At 43.5% G+C, this 22,433-nt stretch overlaps 1 protein-coding gene across 2 annotated transcripts in view; it reads left to right on the forward strand.

Moving 5' to 3' along the window:
• The first annotated feature begins 668 nt into the window (after positions 1 to 668).
• Positions 669 to 22,433, forward strand: part of LOC308311930 (limbic system-associated membrane protein-like) — a 33,018-nt gene continuing 11,253 nt past the window's right edge. The window contains exons 1-5 of one of the 2 annotated variants that reach the window (XM_080758736.1): positions 669 to 761; positions 1,301 to 1,403; positions 2,406 to 2,563; positions 7,119 to 7,250; positions 8,778 to 8,898. In XM_080758736.1, the coding sequence (XP_080614862.1) occupies positions 2,428 to 2,563; positions 7,119 to 7,250; positions 8,778 to 8,898 (389 nt within the window). In that variant the 5' untranslated portion in view covers positions 669 to 761; positions 1,301 to 1,403; positions 2,406 to 2,427. Of the gene's footprint in view, positions 762 to 1,265; positions 1,404 to 2,405; positions 2,564 to 7,118; positions 7,251 to 8,777; positions 8,899 to 22,433 lie in introns of those variants that run through there. The other variant, XM_080758735.1, reaches the window with a different exon arrangement.

Raw genomic sequence — 22,433 nt, forward strand, 5'->3', positions numbered from 1 at the left:
CTCCCAACGTCACATTGGTCCCCCCCAAATGAGTTGGGGGGGGGGTCCCCCATGGCTGGGGGGTCCCTCCCCTTTATCCCCCCTGGCTTCAAAGTTATCTTAGGAGTAATACTTTTGAAATCCTGCGTTCATAAACGCGATATATATATTTTGAAGCATATATTTCCACCCCTGTGAAAATCCCAAAATGGTTTGGCCCGTTCTACAGTTGGAAGTTTGGGAGTTGTTACACCGCCATCAGTGACCCAATGAGCTTTGCACTCTGTAATGATTCAGGAACAGGATTCAATAGGTCGCCACTTTTGGTGTCACGCACCACTTTTGGTAAGACGTGTATCAGTAGATATGAATGGATAAGCTTTATCCTTTTCGTGTCAAGGACCCCCGAATGGACACGTATTAGCCCGCGGACCCCCCCTTCCCATTTGAAGAGAAGAGAAGGACCCCCATAAGAGGAGATTTATACAGCTCTAGCAGTGATTCTCAACTGGTTTAATTTCAAGGACCCGCAGTTTGACATGCTTAATCAGGCTTTCATTTCGTCTGCGCGAAAAATGACAGACGGACCCTATTTTAATGCCATTTTTAGCTGTGGGACTGGGACTCCAATTGATACCTCCTGGAACTCGCTCAAGGACCTCTGGGGGTCCCCGGACCCCACTTTGTGAATTATATTATTATTATATTACTGTTTATTACACCATTTTGGGATTTATGGGGAAAGGAGGAGATCGACACCGCTAATGAAAGCACAACACCAGGTAAGCTGCAGCCAGGTTTTCTTTCCTCTCGAGTTGCATGGGTTTAACACTACAACCTCCTCCTGAAAACGTCCCTGGTGTTGTACATTTTATATACTGTAGGATAGGCTAACTTACAGATCAGATGGTCAGTGAGTTTTGACCTGTTCGAGGCACTGCTGATAATGTGGTTAAACTTTTTCCTAAGGAGGAGGAATCACAGCCAGGTAATTCATAATAATAATAATAACTGTGCCAAAACGCAGTTTTGTATGTACATTGAGTCACTGGAACAACCTCTGTGTCAGTCAGCGCAGTATTTTTATGTAATTTATTTAGGTAGGAACCAAAGTTCGCTAAGGCGGAACCTTTGTTTTTAGATCGCTCGTTTCTTACAAGACTTACATTCGTGTAACATTGGTGTGCGACCCGCATATGGGTCCCTGTTTTGGGAAACTAAGGAATAGGGTTTGGGAAGCTCGCTGACTTTAATGGAACATTCTCCAAAGACCCCACCTATTTGATTTGTGAATTCTCTTTTCTTCTCGTCACCACGTCAGACGTTCACTCATGCTCGGAGAACATTTGTCTGAATGGAGGAACTTGTTTCAAGACGGGCAGCATCCAGTCAAGCGGCTGTGCGCGGAGACCGCTGTGAAACAGGTACAGTACGCACTGAGAGTAGCTCCCACAGAGCACGTTCTCTCCATGATTCACACACGCATCATTCCAGCTCTTATATCTGTCTTGACTATTGCAAATGCCTTGTTCAACTGCAATGCCTCAGCTTTAGTAGTCTGTTCTGCTCTGGCCTGGAATGCTGCATGTGAGCTTTCTAACCTCACATACAGCAGAAACCTAAAAAAACCTTGTATGTCCATGCAATCATCCATCCATCTTCAACCGTTTATCTGGAGTTGTGTCGCGGGGGCAACCTTTCCAGAAGAGAGCTCTAGACATGGGGTCTTGGCAATTTCCCACCAATGCCTAAAATAGGGAGGTCTGGTTGAGAACCGGTCTTTCCAATGAACAAGTCAATATTAACACAAGCTTGTGACAACATTTCCTGAAAAGTAACAATTTTGGACATTACCACTGTCGCAAAATTGCTTGCTCAGGGTCGGATCTATGTCAGTCTCTGCTCTGCATGTAAAGTTTAATAGAATCTACGGTGACCGTGATAGGTATGTCACGCGAGCATGGATTATATATTTATTCATTCAACAAACTTGACCTACATGGAAGCTAAATAGCCTACAAGTTGTTAGTTTACATTAATGAAATCAATAGTGTTGTATATACACAAATATAAATGTAATGTTTATATTTACAGTATACTTTTTGACGCTGTATTCATTTGGTTTGACACAACTTTTACACACAAAAATTCAAGTTCTCTCCTGAGCAGCTCAGGTAAACATTTCAGCACTCATCACAGGAGACCCGGATTCAAAAGTGCAGCTTTAAGAATTCACGCACGCACGCACGCACGCACGCACGCACGCACGCACGCACGCACACACACACACACACACACACACACACACACACACACACACTTTCCACTTTCCTTTCCTTTGTTTAAATAACTTAAGTCCATGCAGGATAACACATCGAAGAAGGTAAACTCATGAGCCACATGTCCTCCTCTCTCCCTCTCACCAGACACGGAGACATGTGACTACGGATGGCACAAGTTCCAGGGTCACTGCTACGCTACTTCCCCACCAGGAAGAGCTGGGACGCGGCCAAGAGGGAGTGTCGTGTCCACGGGGCCCACCTGACTAGCCTGCTGTCCCACGAGGAGCAACACTACGTCAACCGTACGTCCCACAAACGCTAATATGGTATCCGTTTCGCATTCGACTGTAGACTGTTTCGCTAGACTGTATATTCGCTAGACTGTATATAGACGCCGCTAGACTGTATATAGACGGTGCTAGACTGTATATAGACGCCGCTAGACTGTATATAGACGCCGCTAGACTGTATATAGACGCCGCTAGACTATATAGACGCCACTAGACTGTATATAGACGCCGCTAGACTGTATATAGACGCTGCTAGACAGTATATAGACGGTGCTAGACTGTATATAGACGCCGCTAGACTGTATATAGACGCCGCTAGACTGTATATAGACGCCGCTAGACTGTATATAGACGCCGCTAGACTGTATATAGACGGTGCTAGACTGTATATAGACGCCGCTAGACTGTATATAGACGCTGCTAGACAGTATATAGACGGTGCTAGACTGTATATAGACGCCGCTAGACTGTATATAGACGCCGCTAGACTGTATATAGACGCCGCTAGACTGTATATAGACCGTGCTAGACTGTATATAGACGGTGCTAGACTGTATATAGACGGTGCTAGACTGTATATAGACGCCGCTAGACTGTATATAGACGCCGCTAGACTGTATATAGACCCGCTAGACTGTATATAGACGCCGCTAGACTGTATATAGACGCCGCTAGACTGTATATAGACGGTGCTAGACTGTATATAGACGCCGCTAGACTGTATATAGACGCCGCTAGACTGTATATAGACGCCGCTAGACTGTATATAGACGCCGCTAGACTGTATATAGACGCCGCTAGACTGTATATAGACGCCGCTAGACTGTATATAGACGCCGCTAGACTGTATATAGACGCCGCTAGACTGTATATAGACGCCGCTAGACTGTATATAGACGCCGCTAGACTGTATATAGACGCCGCTAGACTGTATATAGACGGTGCTAGACTGTATATAGACGCCGCTAGACTGTATATAGACGGCGCTAGACTGTATATAGACGCTGCTAGACTGTATATAGACGGTGCTAGACTGTATATAGACGCCGCTAGACTGTATATAGACGCCGCTAGACTGTATATAGACGCCGCTAGACTGTATATAGACGCCGCTAGGGTCTATATACCTAACCTGGATGCTTTTAGCAAGTGATCCAGAGGTCAATGCTCTTTGGCCACTCAGAATAGCCAAATGGCATTGATCACGCCTCCAGGTCTTTAGTTTACTCAAGTTAGGGAATAAGACCTGGTACTTAAGACACGCAAAATACAGCCCGAAGTATGATATTAGGATGTCAATAAAAACCGTGCGCGTTGCTCCGTCTAGCAGGCTATAGCGTCCTCCATGCTAGTCCCATGCTAGATCGACCCCGCTGTATAACAACGGCTATTACTTTCCCGGTTCAACAGCCGCGTCTCACGGGGTCCTGAATTTGTTTTTAGCATGGCAAGGTTTACAGAGGTGCCCAAGAACATGCATGCAGGGAATGTGTTTAAACTATATTCGAAAATGTTTTTCAAAATGGTAAAAGAAGTTTAGGGATAAGGGTAAAGCATGGACGAAAACACACTGAACTCCTCAATGAGACTAAAATGAACTAAAATGATCACTGAGGATTTTCACTCCCTTTGTCTCTCTCTCTCTGTGACAGACGGAGGGAGGCCATATTTAAAACACGCACATAAGCGTGAGCGCGCACACACACACACACACACACACACACACACACACACACACACACACACACACACACACACACAAACAGTGCATGTCAAGCTGTCAGTGACAGACAGTGGCTGAGCTTGCTGATTGCAAGCAGTGAAGTATACTATAAGGTGCTGACAAGTGCTGCGTATGCGTGCGTGTGTGTGTGTGTGCGTGCGTGTGTGTGCGTGCGTGCGTGTGTGTGCGTGCGTGTGTGTGTGTGCGTGCGTGTGTGTGTGTGGCGTGGTGAGGACTGGCGTCCCTGTGAGGTTTCAGTGTGTGTGTGTGCGTGCGTGCACCGAGTGACGCGCTATATGAGCTTGTAGATCTGCTATTTTTCTATAGCTAAAGCATAACATAATGCTGACACCAAAAGGGTTTCCCGCCCCCAAAATATGTTATGACTTAAATAGGCAACCCTTGCCGTAAGAAAACAATGAATAAAATATAGGCAATTAACACATGGATCATGACAGTCAGCATCAGACTGTGTCATCACTTACTGTACCTTATAGGCTGATCCTCACCGTTCTCAAATAGACTGTACTAATAATAATAATGCGACGATACCGGCGGTTCATTAACATAATCAAAGCCATGCAATGACAACAAAAAGACAGTGAGTAAACTAAAAGATTGACTTCCTCGTTGTAATGAGCGGCCAACTGAACTGATTGTCTGAGTCACGTTTAACCCATTCTGACCTGAGATCAGATTCATACGAGGTTTCCACTGGACACACACACACTGGTCTGATGAACCCATTCTGACCTGAGATCAGATTCTATAAAAATGTCAGTCGTTCTTCGATTTTTCAAAAATAGCAGACCTACAAGCTCATAGCGCGCCACTCGGTGGCGCGCTATGAGCTTGTAGGTCTGCTATTTTTCAATAGCTAAAAGCATAACATGATGCTAACACCAAAATGGGTTCCCGTTCAGAATGGGTTAACGATCACCTTATCGATCGGGGGCTTATCGAGCCGGGTTCTTCTTATCGAGCCCACTATCGAGCATTTTCTATTGTTTTGTGGAAAGACGGGAGACAATAAATTCTGTACAAAACCCAGTATCTTTTAATAGGGCCGTCAAATACAGTATAGGTTTCTAACAGACGGAAGGCAATTGGCCTTTTTACCTATATATATGTACTGTATATATACACACATATATATACACACGTCGTGATATACACATTCACGACGTGCCAGAATGTAAAAAAGAACAAGCCGACAAAAGCTCGATAACGAAGTTACAGCAGGTGCCACCGTGCCTCCCCGCCATAAATATCTCTTGATGTGTTGAGGAGGCATATATTTATTTGTTAATTATGTGTTGAACATAATTTAAATTGTGCTGGAAGTGAGAGAGAGACAGGGTGGTGGTGCACGGATATAAATTGCACACACACACGCACGCACGCCGTGTAGGATGATGACACTCGTTTGCTCCAGGGTGGGGGAAGGGTGGGGGGGGACCGGACGTTGGGGGGGGAATAACGCCTGTACGCGTGTCCTCTTCTGGAGTCGCTGGGCATGGAGTCCCTCAGACATTCATGCATGTCCTCTGGAGTCCACCAGGGGGACATGCCCATGCCCAGTCGCTCCAGGGCATGTCCCTCAGAGCTTCTTTGCTGATTGTTGTCGTGTATTTGTCAAGATGGCCATGCATGCGTGGCATGCGGTGAGAGCTTCAAAGCTATATGTGTGGGTTTGATTCATCAGGTATTTTGGTGTGTAGTCCTTGTATAGCGTCTGCTGTTAGACACATAGGCACGTACGTACACGCGCATGCACGCACGCACGCACGCGCACAGGCGCACACTTTCACGTTGTGTGTGTGTGACAGACGACATAAAAACAAATGCGCCTGCTAATGCTATGCTCAACTTTAGACGTCTCACAAAGTAGCTGCTTAACATAAATTAGCATATTATAGGCCTATTGCTAAATAAAATGTTTCACACTGTGAGGGGAAAGTGATGCCGGTGCCACATTTAACCAACTGAAGTTGCTGCGTCCGCCCACTTACACCCCCCCCCCCCCCCCCCCCCTTCCCCTCCCTCTCTCTCTCTCTCTCTGTCTCGCTCTCTCTCTCTCGCTCTCTGAATTCAAGGATTCATGGGGGGTGTAATTGATATATATAATATAATATCAGTACGTTTTTGGGTGGACTACTCCCCTAAAGCACCACTTTTCAACCCTTCTTCATATAATTGGTCCTCTCTAATATATATATATATACTGTATATTATATAGGTGGATATTTTCAGAGAGAGAGAGAGTTCCTGAACTGAAGAAAGTGGTGCTATTTTATCATGAACATTGGTGAGGGCCAAGTATATGAAGGTAGGCTGAAAAGTGGTCCTTTAACACCCAGACAACATGGAGAAACATAATTATTCAGCTCTGAGAGAGAGAGAGAGAGAGAGAGAGAGAGAGAGACCCACAACATCGGAAGTGTCCCCTGATTAGAAGAGGAAGTAAATCAAAATAACAGCTGGAGAGAAGGTGATAATTATTCTTAACGGAAAAAGCAGAAGTGGAGATATATCAGGCACGCGCGCACGCACGCACGCACAATGGTGGAACGTAACAAAGTATATGTATTTAAGTATTGTATACTTAAGTTTAAAATTTTCCCGGGGTCTCCTCCCAGTGGGACGTGCGCCGAGGACCTCCCTATAGGGAGACGCCCGAGAGGCGTCCTAACCAGATGCCCCGAACCACCGCAGCTGGCTCCTTTCTATAGGCGAAGGAGCAGCGGTTCTACTCCGAGTCTCTCTCTCTCTCGTGTGACCAATTTGTGCTTTACAAAAAAAAAACAGAGATAGCTTTAATGTGAAGTGTTATTGTGTTTCCAGCGGAGCCGTTGGATGGCGAGGAGTACCTGGACATCACAGGGGTCATGAGGAACCAGGCGGGACGCTACGAGTGCAAGGCCAGCAACGATGTGGCCACGCCCGACGTCAAATATGTCAACGTGGTCGTTAACTGTAAGTCAGCGGTGGAGAGAGAGAGAGAGCCACTACAGTTCCACACTCACTCCAGAGAGCCACTATAGTTCCACACTCACTCCAGAGACCCACTATAGTTCCACACTCACTCCAGAGACCCACTATAGTTCCACACTCACTCCAGAGACCCACTACAGTTCCACACTCACTCCAGAGACCCACTATAGTTCCACACTCACTCCAGAGAGCCACTATAGTTCCACACTCACTCCAGAGAGCCACTATAGTTCCACACTCACTCCAGAGAGCCACTATAGTTCCACACTCACTCCAGAGAGCCACTATAGTTCCACACTCACTCCAGAGACCCACTATAGTTCCACACTCACTCCAGAGACCCACTATAGTTCCACACTCACTCCAGAGACCCACTATAGTTCCACACTCACTCCAGAGACCCACTATAGTTCCACACTCACTCCAGAGACCCACTATAGTTCAACACTCACTCCAGAGAGTTACACACCCATTATAGTTCCACACTCCCACACTCCCCAAAGGGCCACATTGCATACTGTCGTAGCAAACAAAGCCGATCTACACAGCTATTGTTGCTAATATTATGAATTGAAATCCAGATTTTATTTTTTGCTGTTTTTGAATTGGAATCCTGAAAAGTATTTTTTTCATTTATTTAAATAATCGGCCGATTAATCAATTATGAAAATAACCGTTAGTTGCAGTCCTAATAGATAGATATTGATTTTTGATTTAGTGCACCTGTTTCATTCCCATTGCTGCGTCGTGCTCAAAACACAGCTGCTTCTTGATTACAGAACTACTCTGTTTTTAATCTCATTCAAGATGACATCCAGACAGTGTAGGCCTATTACTCGTTTTTAAACTTAAAGACAATGGCAGAATCTTAGTTTCCGAACCAACCAGAGCGTCACATCCCTCCAGGCTTTGGGGCGTATGTCCGTCTCATGCCCGCAGGCCAGTGTTGTTTTGGCAGCATTTTAGTTTTAGTCATAGTCTCTTGAATAGTTTTCACTTAGTTTTAGTCACATTTTAGTCACCTGGAATGTTCTAGTGTTTAGTCTAGTTTTGGTCGACTAAATATCATACGATTTTAGTCGACTGAATCTACAGTTGATTTAGTCGACTAAAATGTGTTTTGACAGGCCTTGATGTCGTTGTAATGACATATTTTACACTTTGGTTGCATGATGAAAATAGCAGATATACAATCTCACAATGCGTCGCATAAAACTGGCATAAAACTGGATCTCTTGTCCACTAGTCCCTTCCTAACATTTTAGTCTAGTTTTTATTTGTCGACGAAATTGTCAGTATATTTAGTCTTATAGTTTTAATCATCATAGATTCGTTTTTATTTAGTTTTAGTCAGTGAAAAAAGGTAGTCGACGAACATTTTCCGTCGTAGTTTTAGTCGACGAAAAAAACACTGCCGCAGGCTAACGAGTGCTAGCGAGTGCTAACGAGCTCGCTAACGAGTGTGTCAGGAGGGAACCGTGCATTGAGCGCATGTCTCTATTGTTCCAGATCCTCCGACCATCCAGAGAACCCAGAGCACGGAGACCCAGGTGGGTCGCATGGGCATTCTGCAATGTGACGCCACCGCTGTGCCCACGCCAGAGTTCGAATGGTACAGAGATGACAAGAGGTACAAACCGCACGCACGCACATACACACACACACACACACACGCACGCACGCACGAACGCACGCACGCACGCACGCACGCATTTTTCTAAACTTACTCCCACAGGAAATGTATACGGTATAGAGCGAGACACACTGACAAGAGTTTGGGACTTTTCTATGTGTTTTTTTTTTTTTTTTTTTACACACAAAATGGCCAGAAAAACACAGTGACTCATAGCTCTGCCCATTTGGGCCCAATTTAACGGGACGTGTCATTTTTGGGCCACTGACACCATCCTGTCTAAGTTTCTCTGGGGATGTTTTTTCTTTGTTTGTTTGTTTGTTTGCGTCACCAAGATGTTTTGGACGTAGTTTATCGTATGGATAAGAACCTGGTCCAATAAGCCCAATAAGTTCATCACCAAAAGGATTGTAACGCTATACTGTAGGATATAGAGCGTCACAGTCCCTCCCCCTTTCAGAAAAACGAGACAGAAAAGCGGACAAAGCCAACTCGGATCGTGACAAATCATGACAATGAACACTATGTTTTGGGCCGATCAAATCATTTATAATACGAAAAACAAAACAAATAGTGTTGTCTCCTGCCTTTATTTTCTTCTGTCTAATGATTTGATCGGCCCAAAACATTGTGTTCATTGTCATGATTTGTCACGATCCGAGTTGGCTTTGTCCGTGGCGTAACCGTCTTTAAATAAATACTTTAGGAAAAGCCTATGAGGAAAATGCATTGAGTTTCATTTCCTGGGCCACTCGTTTTTTCTGAAAGGGGGAGGGACTGCGACGCTCTATAGTCTCTGGGGCCATTTCTAAAGGATTGTACTGTACTCTATACTGTAGGATATAGTCTCTGGGGCCATTTTTGAGTGGAGTAGTGACGAGGAATTTACCATCACCAAAAGCTCATTGGAATACATTTAAATGAGCCTATAGTACCATGGTAATTGAATACACTAAATTAGTCTAGACGGGCCTTGGAACACTGAACCATGCTGTAACCATGCTGTGCCCTCACAACCCCCGTCTCTTCCTGTCCATGTTGGGAGAGCAAGTCCCCCCCCCCTTCCCGTCTCACCTGTTCCGTCCCACCCCCCCCCCCTTCCTCTTCCTTTGTGTGTAAACAAATGGTCCTTTCCTTATTCACCTCCCCATCCTGTCTGCTCTCATTTTGGTCCACCTTGTGGGTGGGGCTAAGACTGTATATAAAGTATAGCTCTGTGATTGAATTGCTTATGCTTCTTGGGAGGACCGGCCTGCGAGCCAGTTGCATCCGTGTATACTGAGTGCACCTTAATAAAGAATGATCTACAAGGGAACTTGATGCCTCACGCGTTTAGTGTCAGATTTCCTGCCACATCAGTTTGGTGTCAGAAGTGGGATCCTGTTGTCGTCTAAAAACTCCGGAAGATCAAAACTGACTGATTTCAACAAACGGACAGATCTACAGAAGAGTCAAATGCTGAATCTACGGAGTTCAAAACGCCAGGATTTAAAAAAACCTGTGGCTACACTGAAACGGTGAGAACTTTCCAGATTAAGTGCTAATTCTCATATTTCAAAAAAAAAAAAAAAAAAAAAAAAAAAAAAAAAGAGAAAAGAGAGACCTTGTTTTGCATTAAGAGAAGTCGCAGCCAAAGAACCGTGCTTGCCAGAGACGCAGCCAAAGAACCGTGCTTGCCAGAGACGCAGCCAAAGAACCGTGCTTGCCAGAGACGTCGCAGCCAAAGAACCGTGCTTGCCAGAGACGCAGCCAAAGAACCGTGCTTGCCAGAGACGTCGCAGCCAAAGAACCGTGCTTGCCAGAGACGCAGCCAAAGAACCGTGCTTGCCAGAGACGCAGCCAAAGAACCGTGCTTGCCAGAGACGTCGCAGCCAAAGAACCGTGCTTGCCAGAGACAGTATTTCAATATGGGAAACAAAAAAAGTGCCCCGGCGGCCACAGAAAAGAAAGAGATGGTTGCAAAATATGAGAAGAAAATTAGTAAGAAAAAGTCAGTAAAGACAAATCTGACCGCCACAAAAAAGTATTTTCAGTGTGGATGGAGGAAGAGACAACTGGGAAATCATATAGAAGAACTTCCAAGGACACAGAGCAGACCACTGGCTCCTCAGAAATCTCCTTTGTCTTCACAGCAGGCACTGACTCTCGACCTGGGCTACATACAAGCCAGTCAATGCCCAGACGGAGAGGAGACGGTGCCTGCAGGAGCCCACGCGGACGGTCCACAGCCTTCAACCAAGAGGAAATCATCTGACATCGAGGTGGGGAGAACGGAACCAAAACCAGCAGGAGCAGAGCAGCCAGCGACAGACGTCAACGACAAGGGGACATCTCCTGTGCACAGCGCAGGAAGGCTCCTGACTACAAAGACGGAGGCTCCTGCTGAGCAGTTCGGGACCGGAGACAAGCCAGCGACAGACGTTGAGAACAAGGGGACATCTCCTTCGGAGGCCCTGGAGCCTACCTACACAACCCTAATCGTCAAAGCAGCGACGGACGTCGAGGGTGTCAAGAATCTGCTCGTTCGACAGGCGGTGGGAGAGGAGTGCACACTCATGCGCCCAGAGGGGGTTCCGGCGGGCCGGCCAGTGAAGGAGGAGATCACCAAAGTACCGGCAGTTGCGTTCCGTAAGTTTTTGCACGCACTGTCAGAGTTGGCAGGAAGGGAGAGGTTCACGCCTCCATTCCTTAAATCTAAGGCCAGAAAGATGCCTTTATTTTCCGATCCCGATGGGAAGAAAAACAAGGTGAAATGGAAATGGAAAGACACTTTTCGGAAGTCTGCTAAAAGTAGCAGCATGTGACTTGCCCACCGCCTCAACAACACACACACACACACACACACACCCCTATCAGAAGATGGCCGCCGATGCCAGGGGAAAAGGTGCCCCATTGCAGCTGTCAAGGAGGCAGTGGGATTGATCTGTGTTGTTAAAACAATTGTATTGTGTAAATTGTGAAAATTGTGTTATATAGAAAATAACATTACCAAGTACAAAATCTCCTAACCAAAATCACGCACACCAAAGATGACCTGACTCATAGGATGAAATGGAAAATAATGTCTATACCATGTTAACTTCTTTCCTTCAGTTAAGGGAGGTAGGTGTAAGGTGTGAAAATCGACACCTGCAGCATGCCAGTTTGTTGCTAAAAAAAGCTAATGCAATACCTGGAAAGAAAATATTGTTTGGAATATATGATGTCTTCTGGTTTATTTGTTATGTTATAGTTTGCCGTGCTAAATCAACAGGGTACTGTATTAGTATCATTTTTAGGGATTTCTTGGATCCTTTGTAAATTAGATAAGTTAATTTGGATTGTTAAACCTACAGGATTTTCTTATTAGTCAAATATATAGTCTCCATGTAAGTGAGTTGACCTTAGGGACGAAACGACTGGCACTGTTGCATAGATGTAAATGAGCTAGTGATTGAGTGCGCATACTGGTGTCAGGTCCCTAAGTCAGTTTAAAAAAAAAAAAAAAAAAAAATAGAGGAGTATGTGTAGTTTGTCTATATCTCATTTCTATTTTTCACTTTTCTGTGTGAATGGGTATGAGAAAGTAATGTAAATCTAATTTACAAGTAAATGTTTTCCTTGAGTGAGTTTGTTGACTCTACTCATTCTGTGGGGATGGTATGCAAATGAAATGCATGTCTGTGACTGTGTGAGGTGTGTCACCCAGAATGAGTGCTGACACTGAAAAGGACAGTTCAATACTCAAGCCCGCATGAAGAGAGACTTACAGCATTTGAGACGACTCTATGAGAAATGTGGGGCCAAAGACACTGCACAGAACTTTATGGAAAGTATTGCTACAATTGCTAGGGAAGAAGCACAAAGTTCAACAAATTGCTACAATTGCTAGGAAAGAAGCACAAAGTTCAACAAAAAAATCGCATTGTGTCATCCCTTTGCTTAAACCATGCTTACAATGTATTTTGTTCAAATGTATTATGATGTATTATTTTGATATTGATGGAAAATTCAAATTATTGTTTAATTAAGCTGTTGTTTTAATTAACAAGAGGAAGGATTTGACGAGGAATTTACCATCACCAAAAGCTCATTGGAATACATTTAAATGAGCCTATAGTACCATGGTAATTGAATACACTAAATTAGTCTAGACGGGCCTTGGAACACTGAACCATGCTGTAACCATGCTGTGCCCTCACAACCCCCGTCTCTTCCTGTCCATGTTGGGAGAGCAAGTCCCCCCCCCCTTCCCGTCTCACCTGTTCCGTCCCACCCCCCCCCCCTTCCTCTTCCTTTGTGTGTAAACAAATGGTCCTTTCCTTATTCACCTCCCCATCCTGTCTGCTCTCATTTTGGTCCACCTTGTGGGTGGGGCTAAGACTGTATATAAAGTATAGCTCTGTGATTGAATTGCTTATGCTTCTTGGGAGGACCGGCCTGCGAGCCAGTTGCATCCGTGTATACTGAGTGCACCTTAATAAAGAATGATCTACAAGGGAACTTGATGCCTCACGCGTTTAGTGTCAGATTTCCTGCCACATCAGTAGCACTTTGAATATTCATGTCCAGAGTGTTTTTTTTTTTTTGCTAAGCTGCAAGTAAAGCTATGCATACTTTGACGATTTTCATTTATATATAAAGACATATCTGAACGACTGTATAAAGGCCAATGTGGCACATGGGTCTGGCTCGCGAGATTATAGATCGTGATTTCGTGAATGGTCCGACTATGGCAGGCTCTGTTAAGCCCAAACCACTGCATGGGACAAAACAGTTTTTAAGGTAGACCACACCAACACAACTCATTGAGTTGCAATGAGTGTTGTGATCTATATACCTTAAAAACCGTTTTGTCCCAGCCTGACCCTTTTGGTGTGGTTTGAGCTTTATAGTTGCTCAAACGATTGATGGTCGGCTCTCCTCTCCAAAAGATGGATTATTTTCAGCTTGAAAGCGCCCAGGGCCCTCCGAGGAAATGTGTGTAGCTCTGCACTGGGAAGAGGAGAGCTAGCTACATGTTTAATCATCTATTTCAAATGTACATGTCGATTTCAGCTCTGACATTTATTGACCTGATTTAATTACTATACGTCTATATATGTAGTTTAATGACTAGGATTAAAATGTCATTGTCTTTTCAAAAAATAATTATGTCCAATGTATTTGTATTTAGTTCATAAAGTTAACTTATGTTACATTTATTTGAAATTAAATTAAAAAAGGTTACTTTTCAGGATTCCAATTCAAAAAAGCAGAAAAAAGAATTCAGGATATCAATTCAAATATAGCAATTCAAATAGCTGATCTACAAGTCCGAGCTTGTAGATCGGCTATTTTTTGCTATGACAGAAATATGCAACGTGGCCCTCTGGAGTGAGTGTGGAAATATAGTGGCCCTCTGGAGTGAGTGTGGAAATATAGTGGCCCTCTAGAGTGAGTGTGGAACTATAGTGGCCCTCTGGAGTGAGTGTGGAACTATAGTGGCCCTCTAGAGTGAGTGTGGAAATATAGTGGCCCTCTGGCGTGAGTGTGGAACTATAGTGGCCCTCTGGAGTGAGTGTGGAACTATAGTGGCCCTCTGGAGTGAGTGTGGAAATATAGTGGCCCTCTGGAGTGAGTGTGGAAATATAGTGGCCCTCTGGAGTGAGTGTGGAACTATAGTGGCCCTCTGGAGTGAGTGTGGAACTATAGTGGCCCTCTGGAGTGAGTGTGGAACTATAGTGGCCCTCTAGAGTGAGTGTGGAAATATAGTGGCCCTCTGGAGTGAGTGTGGAACTATAGTGGCCCTCTGGAGTGAGTGTGGAACTATAGTGGCCCTCTGGAGTGAGTGTGGAACTATAGTGGCCCTCTGGAGTGAGTGTGGAAATATAGTGGCCCTCTGGAGTGAGTGTGGAACTATAGTGGCCCTCTGGAGTGAGTGTGGAACTATAGTGGCCCTCTGGAGTGAGTGTGGAACTATAGTGGCCCTCTGGAGTGAGTGTGGAACTATAGTGGCCCTCTGGAGTGAGTGTGGAACTATAGTGGCCCTCTGGAGTGAGTGTGGAAATATAGTGGCCCTCTGGAGTGAGTGTGGAACTATAGTGGCCCTCTGGAGTGAGTGTGGAACTATACTAGCCCTCTGGAGTGAGTGTGGAAATATAGTGGCCCTCTGGAGTGAGTGTGGAAATATAGTGGCCCTCTGGAGTGAGTGTGGAACTATACTAGCCCTCTGGAGTGAGTGTGGAAATATAGTGGCCCTCTCTGTCATCAAAGTTTCCCACCCCTGCTCTAGTATGTCTTTTTGATTGACTCAGATTTTACAGAGGCCTGTTTCTAATCGCAGCCGTCCGTAGGTGCCCTTTATAGAGCGGTTTTGAAGGAGTCAAGGGATTCACATGTCTTAATGACTGTTGGCAGGGCGTTCCACATTTTGGTGGCATAGGAGCGAAAATAATTTAGTCCCTGGTTTCTTGCCTGTAGTGCTATTAACTCATTTTTGATTAAAAAAAACAATGTCTTGATCATAAGTCTTGAATATGCAGGTCTGTATAAAAAAAGAGTCACATTCGTTCTATATGGACTCTCTTGCTTGCAAAGCACTCAAGAAGTGTTCAATGAATGAATCCCTCCGCAGGTCCAAGGTCTCTCTGTCAGATTCAATTGAACGCCCCCAGATCATACAGCTGTACCTCCCGCTGCGGCGTTCCTCCGCGCTATGTGCCCATGCAGTCTCCTTGTTAAACCAACCCTATATGACACATTATTTTGTCACATCAGCTTTGATCTGATGACTTCTGACCGGCGTAGCGTGATGAAGCATAATCACCCATTTATTTGCTCCCTATACGCTATTATTACAGTGTTAATCGCACATTAGCGTGAAGAGTGACAGTCGGTGACACTCTTTTTGTTTGTTCTTCTGAAAAGTGCACTCCTATCTGGTATGATACAGTATGTAAACAGCATATAGATTATAATCTATACTGTATTAAACACAATAGATAAAGCTCTTTTATTCATTACAAAAAAAAAAATTAGAGTAGCAAATTATTTTGTACGGCTTTTCTCTCCCTGCTATCGTATCTAGCCCCTGTTTAGACTGCAGTCAAATCTGATTCAAATTCAGATTTTAGCCGATCTTTTGGCCCGACTGGCGTTCACACTGCCGTTTACAAGTGACCTGCAGATCCGATCTGTCTGTTCAGACTGGCAGCCAAATCTAGCCTGAATCACATCTGTTGCCACATCCAGATTGGAATCTGATTGTTTTAACCCATCTTGGGTGGGAATCCATTTTGGTGTTAGAATTATGTCATGCTTTAACTATTGAGAAATAGTAGATTTACAAGCTCATACGAGCTTGTAGGTCTGCTATTTTTGAAAAATCGAAGAACGACTGACATAGAAACATAGCTTTTTCAGGAAACTGTCAGGACGTGGAAAACATTTTTAGAATCTGATCTCAGGTCAGAATGGGTTAAATAAGTCTAAACGTGAACAAGTCGCATACAAGTCACACGGAATCTGATTTAGAACAGGTTGTTGCATTCAGACCGAGACGGATCTCCTCGAATCAGATTTGAATCAGGTTTGAAACCACCTCTGAATGTGGCTCAACTTAAAAGTCACATTGGCTGTATGTCACCCGTCTGCATCAGATCAATCAATCTGGATGTGGCACAGATCTGGTTCAGGCTAGATTTGGCTGCCGGTATAAACGTGGCCTATTCTACAACAGGTCGTTTAGACAGAGGAAGCAATCTGATTGGTTGAAACGGCTTCTAGCCGTGGGTTAAACCAGCACCATTCACCACCTAATCAAAACAAAGAATTCAGCTGCTCTGTTCTCCCAGAGCGCTAGCAAACTCGGTGGCTATAGGCTAGCTAGTTTCTTGGGACATTTGTGGTCGTAGTGACTACATCTGTCATTAAAGAAACTGTTGTAGAATTGCAATATTATACACTTGAGGGTGTGGTTTAACGTCTTCGACTTCGTCTCGTTCCTGACCGCATCCCTGTCGTGGCGATAATCACGTTAACCCACACCCTCTCGTGTAATATTGCTTAATTGACTCACCTCGCCAGTGAGGAGCCCCTACCAGGAGGACGTAGAGCCTTCGTCCTATACTCTCCCCGCCCGGGGTCAGGTGCCACTACCCCAGCCAGTAGGAGTATACGTGCAATGCTTCCCTCCTCTGAACACGGGGCCAATTGTGTCCGCGTAGTATAGACGCTCGACAAAGCCCGGTTGCAGCACGGTGGATTCGAACCCACAACCTCCATTTTGTTCATTTTTTTGTCACAGTTATAGTCAGTTATCAGTTATGAAAACGACATAAAAAAATAAAAAAAAAGTTGAAATGGTTTCAAGGATTCTGCCAGATAGCGGCCGATATCACTTGTCATTGAATGGAAAGTGAATGTACTTTTTCTTTCTTTCTTTGACAATTTCCCATAAGGGGGGGGGACCCTTATGGGAAATTGTCAAATATAAATATTATGATCCAGTATACGTCCCCCACCACTGGCATGCTGGTGGGAATGGAGGAATGGAAGCACTTTAAGCGTGGAGAGGCAGGGATAGAAACCGTGATGGCATTCAGAGGTGGAAGCCAATCTGCTCCTCCTTTTTTTCAATACTTGTCATGTAATAACCCTGAAGATTAGCTGCTGCTCTCCTTCCCCAACTCTCTGCCAAAGTCATTTAACCCATTTCTGGCGGGAGCCCCATTTTGGTGTTTCATTTCATTATTACTGTATGTTCTATACTTTAGCTATTGGAAAAATAGCAGATCTATACGTATACAAGCTCGTAGCGCGCCACCGAGTGGCACGCTATACGAGCTTGTGGGTCTGCTATTTTTGAAAAGTCGTGAAAATGTGGCGCAAATCTTTGGATATATAATTATTATTTCAGAGCCAATGATTTTAACTCATATCTCTGCTTCTGGGGGGGGGGGGGGGGGCTGGAACAATATATTTTCAGATGTGTCGGGCAGCATATTACATATAAGAGTCCTTGACATGAAAATGTATACAAGAACCACTGATATAGAAACATAGGTTTGTCCTCAGGACAAAATGGGTTAAATGGAAAGCTTTTGATGCCCAATGCTGCTGCTGATAATAATAATAAAAAAAAAGGTATTCCATTTTGATCCAATGCACAGTAGCGGCTACAAATGTTCTGAGACAGGAAGAAAGCGGAAATAGTAGAGAAGCTGTTATCATGGATATTATGCATAACCCGCAGTAATGCATGTAGGTCTATCATAACACTAGCGCTCCCAAGATTCATATAGTTTTGGGGATAATGTTTAGCATTATCCAGTGTTTCCTATAAGCCAACCGCTCCAGCCTATGCAGGTTGATACTCTGGTTGTTTTGGGCCTGTTTTGAGTGGTCTCTCAGCCTCCTCTATTCCCTTCCACATCAGACCAAGGAGTGTCAATTCTCCTTGAGTGATAATGTTAACCCAACAACAACCGAGAAAGCATCTATGTCATTTTGGATTGTAGTTGTTTATTATAGCAACATGTTGTTTTTTCAGTGGTGCAACCACTCCCAAGGAACAGCAATGTCCGCGTCCGCCTGTGTTGGGGCGCTGTTGTGCCATAAAGAGAGATAGTGCTGTACTGTTGCCTGCTAATGAGAGAGAGAGAGAGGAGGAGGGGGGGGGGGAGAGGTGAGTTGCACCACTCAGTTCACACAGGTGTGATTTTTTTCTTGTGAAAACTACAAGCTTGCATGGAGTGAAAGAATCTACAAGCTCTACAAGATCTACAAGCTCATAGCGCGCCACAGAGTGGCGCGCTACGAGCTTGTAGGTCTGCTATTTATTTTTTTATCGAAGAACCACTGACATAGAAACACATAGCTTTAGATTGTGGGGGCCTAAATAATATAGTAGAAGCGTTTGTATCAAGAATTGATCAATGTCACCATGGTCCTACAAATAACCTTTTATTTATTTTTCCTTTTTAAAAAAAAAAGCCCATTGTCAAAAGGGCAGGGGGTGCTCTAGCACCCCCTAGTGTCTACCTGTGCACGCCACTGGCACTGCTGATAGGCCTATATAGCAACCGACGTGCACACTGCCGATATGTCCGAATGTGCCATTCCAAATAAAAATGACTCCAACCCGAGTTACATTAGTTTACATTATTTATTTATTTTTATATTGAAGAAACAACATTGAATTCATTGTAAGGATAAAGGGGAATTGATGGCACTTTTGCAAATAAGATGATGATGATGATAATGATAATGCGTTATTACCTTAACGTATACCTGCCTGTCAGGATTGATACGCCAGTGAGGTTATGGGATTTACATACATTGACAACATGCTACATGTAAAGTGTTAGGCTAGTCTATTTGTAAAGTGTACAAATGTTCACGGCCCACTCGCTATCAGAGTCAAATTCACAGTAAGTAAGTACATTTTATTTATAGAGCACATTTCACAGACATCAGTCACAAAGTGCTTCACAACAACAAAAGCAAAACATATCAATAGTAACAATAGTAATATTAATAATAAAATATAAGAAAGAAAGAAAGAAAGAAAGAAAGAAAGAAAGCAAAGAAAGAGAAACCAGAACAACGGCACAGGTAAAGAGAAATGATAACAATCAATCCAGCACTATGTTGGAAAGGCCTGTCTAAAAAGGTGGGTTTTTAACCCATTCTGACCTGAGATCAGATTCATACCAGGTTTCCACTGGACACACACTGGTCTGATGAACCCATTCTGACCTGAGATCAGATTCTAAAAATGTCAGTCGTTCTTCGAATTTTTCAAAAATAGCAGACCTACAAGCTCGTAGCGCGCCACTCGGTGGCGCGCTATGAGCTTGTAGATCTGCTATTTTTCAAAAGCTAAAGCATAACATGATGCTAACACCAAAATGGGTGCCCGGTCAGAATGGGTTAAGTGGTGGAACCACTTCTACATCCAGCAATGTCCGTGTACCTGTTTGTGTCGTACGTCAATGAGCACGAGTGGTGTGCGCATGCGTGCGCGTGCACCACTGGTGTGCGCACGCACCCGCACCCGTGTGTGGATGTTGTTGCTACATAAATAGCGTCAATGCTAGCGAGCTAAAATATAGCCATCCTTGCTCTATAGAAAGCACCAATGTTTCCATCTAGACCACCGGATTATCAGCAAAAACCTCCGAAAATCGCGCTAATGGACCAAACCATGGAGAGCTCCGTAGATTAGGAGTTATTCAGCTTTTAGTCTGCCTGTATAATGGGAGGTGGACGGCAGCGCGCATGCGCAATCCATAATAAAGCTAATCTAACGGAGCAGAGAGAGAGAGAGAGAGAGAGATTTTATTTATTTTTTAAGTTCCACTGAGGCCACAGATTTCAGGTGCTCCGGGAGGTCATCCCATAGCCTGGGGGGGGGGGGGCGAAACTATAGCAAAGGCTCGATCACCATGTGTTCCAGCATTTTTATTCTTGGCGCATCTTAATTATTTTTGCGCCATGGACTACTTTATTTATCGTATATAATACGGACCCCAACGTATATATACTGGTTGAGCCCCCCATGGCAGCTTTTAACATTGGTCCGGAGTTGCCATGCCAACGCCCCGTCACCACCAGCTATGGGACGTATAATTAACAGTTTCTCTTTCAATGATTTTTATTTGGTTTTCAAGTGTTTGACATGGATCACATTGACGTACATATAACAAAAACTAAACAAAACAAAAACAACAACAACTTGCCAGCAAATAGTACAGAAAGGTAGTCAGGTATACAGTTGGTATTTCATATATACACATATACATTCACATAAATAAATATAAATATAAATAAACATATTATATATACATAAATATACTTATACAAATATATTCCATATATATACATACATATGTTTGCATACCTATACATACGCATATTCATATATACATTCACATACTCCTATAACTTCTTCTCATACTGTTACCCCCATACATATTACTCTTTTCCATTCCTCTTTTAAAAATCTTGCAATAGGTGACCAGTCTCTGACGAAGTCAGTAAGATTGCCCTTTAATACATATGATAATCTCTCCATTGGCAATATCGACATGAGTTTTTCATACCATAATTGTATGTCAGGGGGATCCTCATCTAACCACTTTTGTAGAATTGTGAGCCGTGCAACATAAAGGGCTATTCGTAATATGTATCTATATCTTAAATCATAATCAAAGTCTAGACCTAGTACCAGGTTCACTGGGTTTAACTGTATCCTGATCTCAAAGATCTTCAATATCTCACTTTGAACGCTTTTCCAGAATGTTTTGATTTTATGGCATGACCACATTAAATGGCTATATGTACCAGCATTATTTTTACATTTAAAGCACTGCCCAGAACATGATGGATCATATTTACTGCGTATAGCTGGAGTTACATGTAACCTGTGAATGATCTTATACTGTGTCTCATGAGTTCTGTTAGAGCATGTAATTTGTTTTGCATTTAGTAAGATTCTTTTCCACTTTTTAGAATCAATTTGGTGCCCAAAATCCTCTGCCCAAAATGTTTTACTACTTATATTTGGGATTTTAGTGAACATTTGAGAGTATATATAGCTTATCACCGTCTTCTTTAAGGAAGAGGCTTTCATTAATATTTGTTCCAGGTTGTTTTCCCTCGTTTCTCTTTTATATAATGGTACAGATTGGATATAACTCCTAACTTGTAGATACCTGAAGAATTGTACTTGAGACAAATTAAATTCATTCCTAATTTGGGCAAAGGATTTTAAGGTTCCACCCAGAAAGAGATCTTGTATTTTTAAAATGCCAGCCTCTTTCCAGGCTCTGAACCCAACATCTGAACATGATTGAGCAAAGTCAGGATTACAAAAAACAGGAGCAAGAACAGAGTATGTATTAGTAATACCAAAGTGTTTACGTATTTGATTCCAAGATTTCAAGGTATTTCTCACGATAAAGTTTTCTCTTAACCCGTGGAGTGAAATAGCTCCGTTTATAAATGGCAACTCAGAAAGAGCAGACAGACATCCAACACCCTCCAAGTCAAGAAAGGATGAATTTGCATCATTTTTTACCCACTCTGCTATATATCTAATTTGTGATGCCCAGTGGTAATACATTATATTTGGGAGTGCTAATCCCCCTTCTATCTCTGGTACCTGTAGTTTCTCTAGTTTAAGCCTGGGGCGTTTGCCTTTCCATACAAATTTGCGAATGATACTGTGTATTAGTTTAAAATACTTATTTGGAAAATAATTAGGCAACATCTGCATTGGATAAAGAAGCCTCGGTAATATATTCATTTTAACAATAGCAACCCGTCCAAGTAGAGATATCTGTAAGGGGCTCCATCTTTGAAGATCAATTTTTATTTTGTTTACCACTGGGTCTACGTTAAGTTTTATCATTTCCTCAAATTTGAGGGTGACATGTATACCTAGATATTTAAAACCACTGGGAGTCAATTGAAACGGGATGTGTCCTAATAATTCTGTGCATGTTGTACTTCCAAGAGGAAGTGCTACGGATTTACCAAAGTTTATTTTATATCCAGAGAATACTGCA

The sequence above is a fragment of the Protomyctophum bolini genome (assembly GCF_963924005.1).
Source record: "Protomyctophum bolini genome assembly, chromosome: 24".
Classification (NCBI taxonomy): domain Eukaryota; kingdom Metazoa; phylum Chordata; class Actinopteri; order Myctophiformes; family Myctophidae; genus Protomyctophum; species Protomyctophum bolini.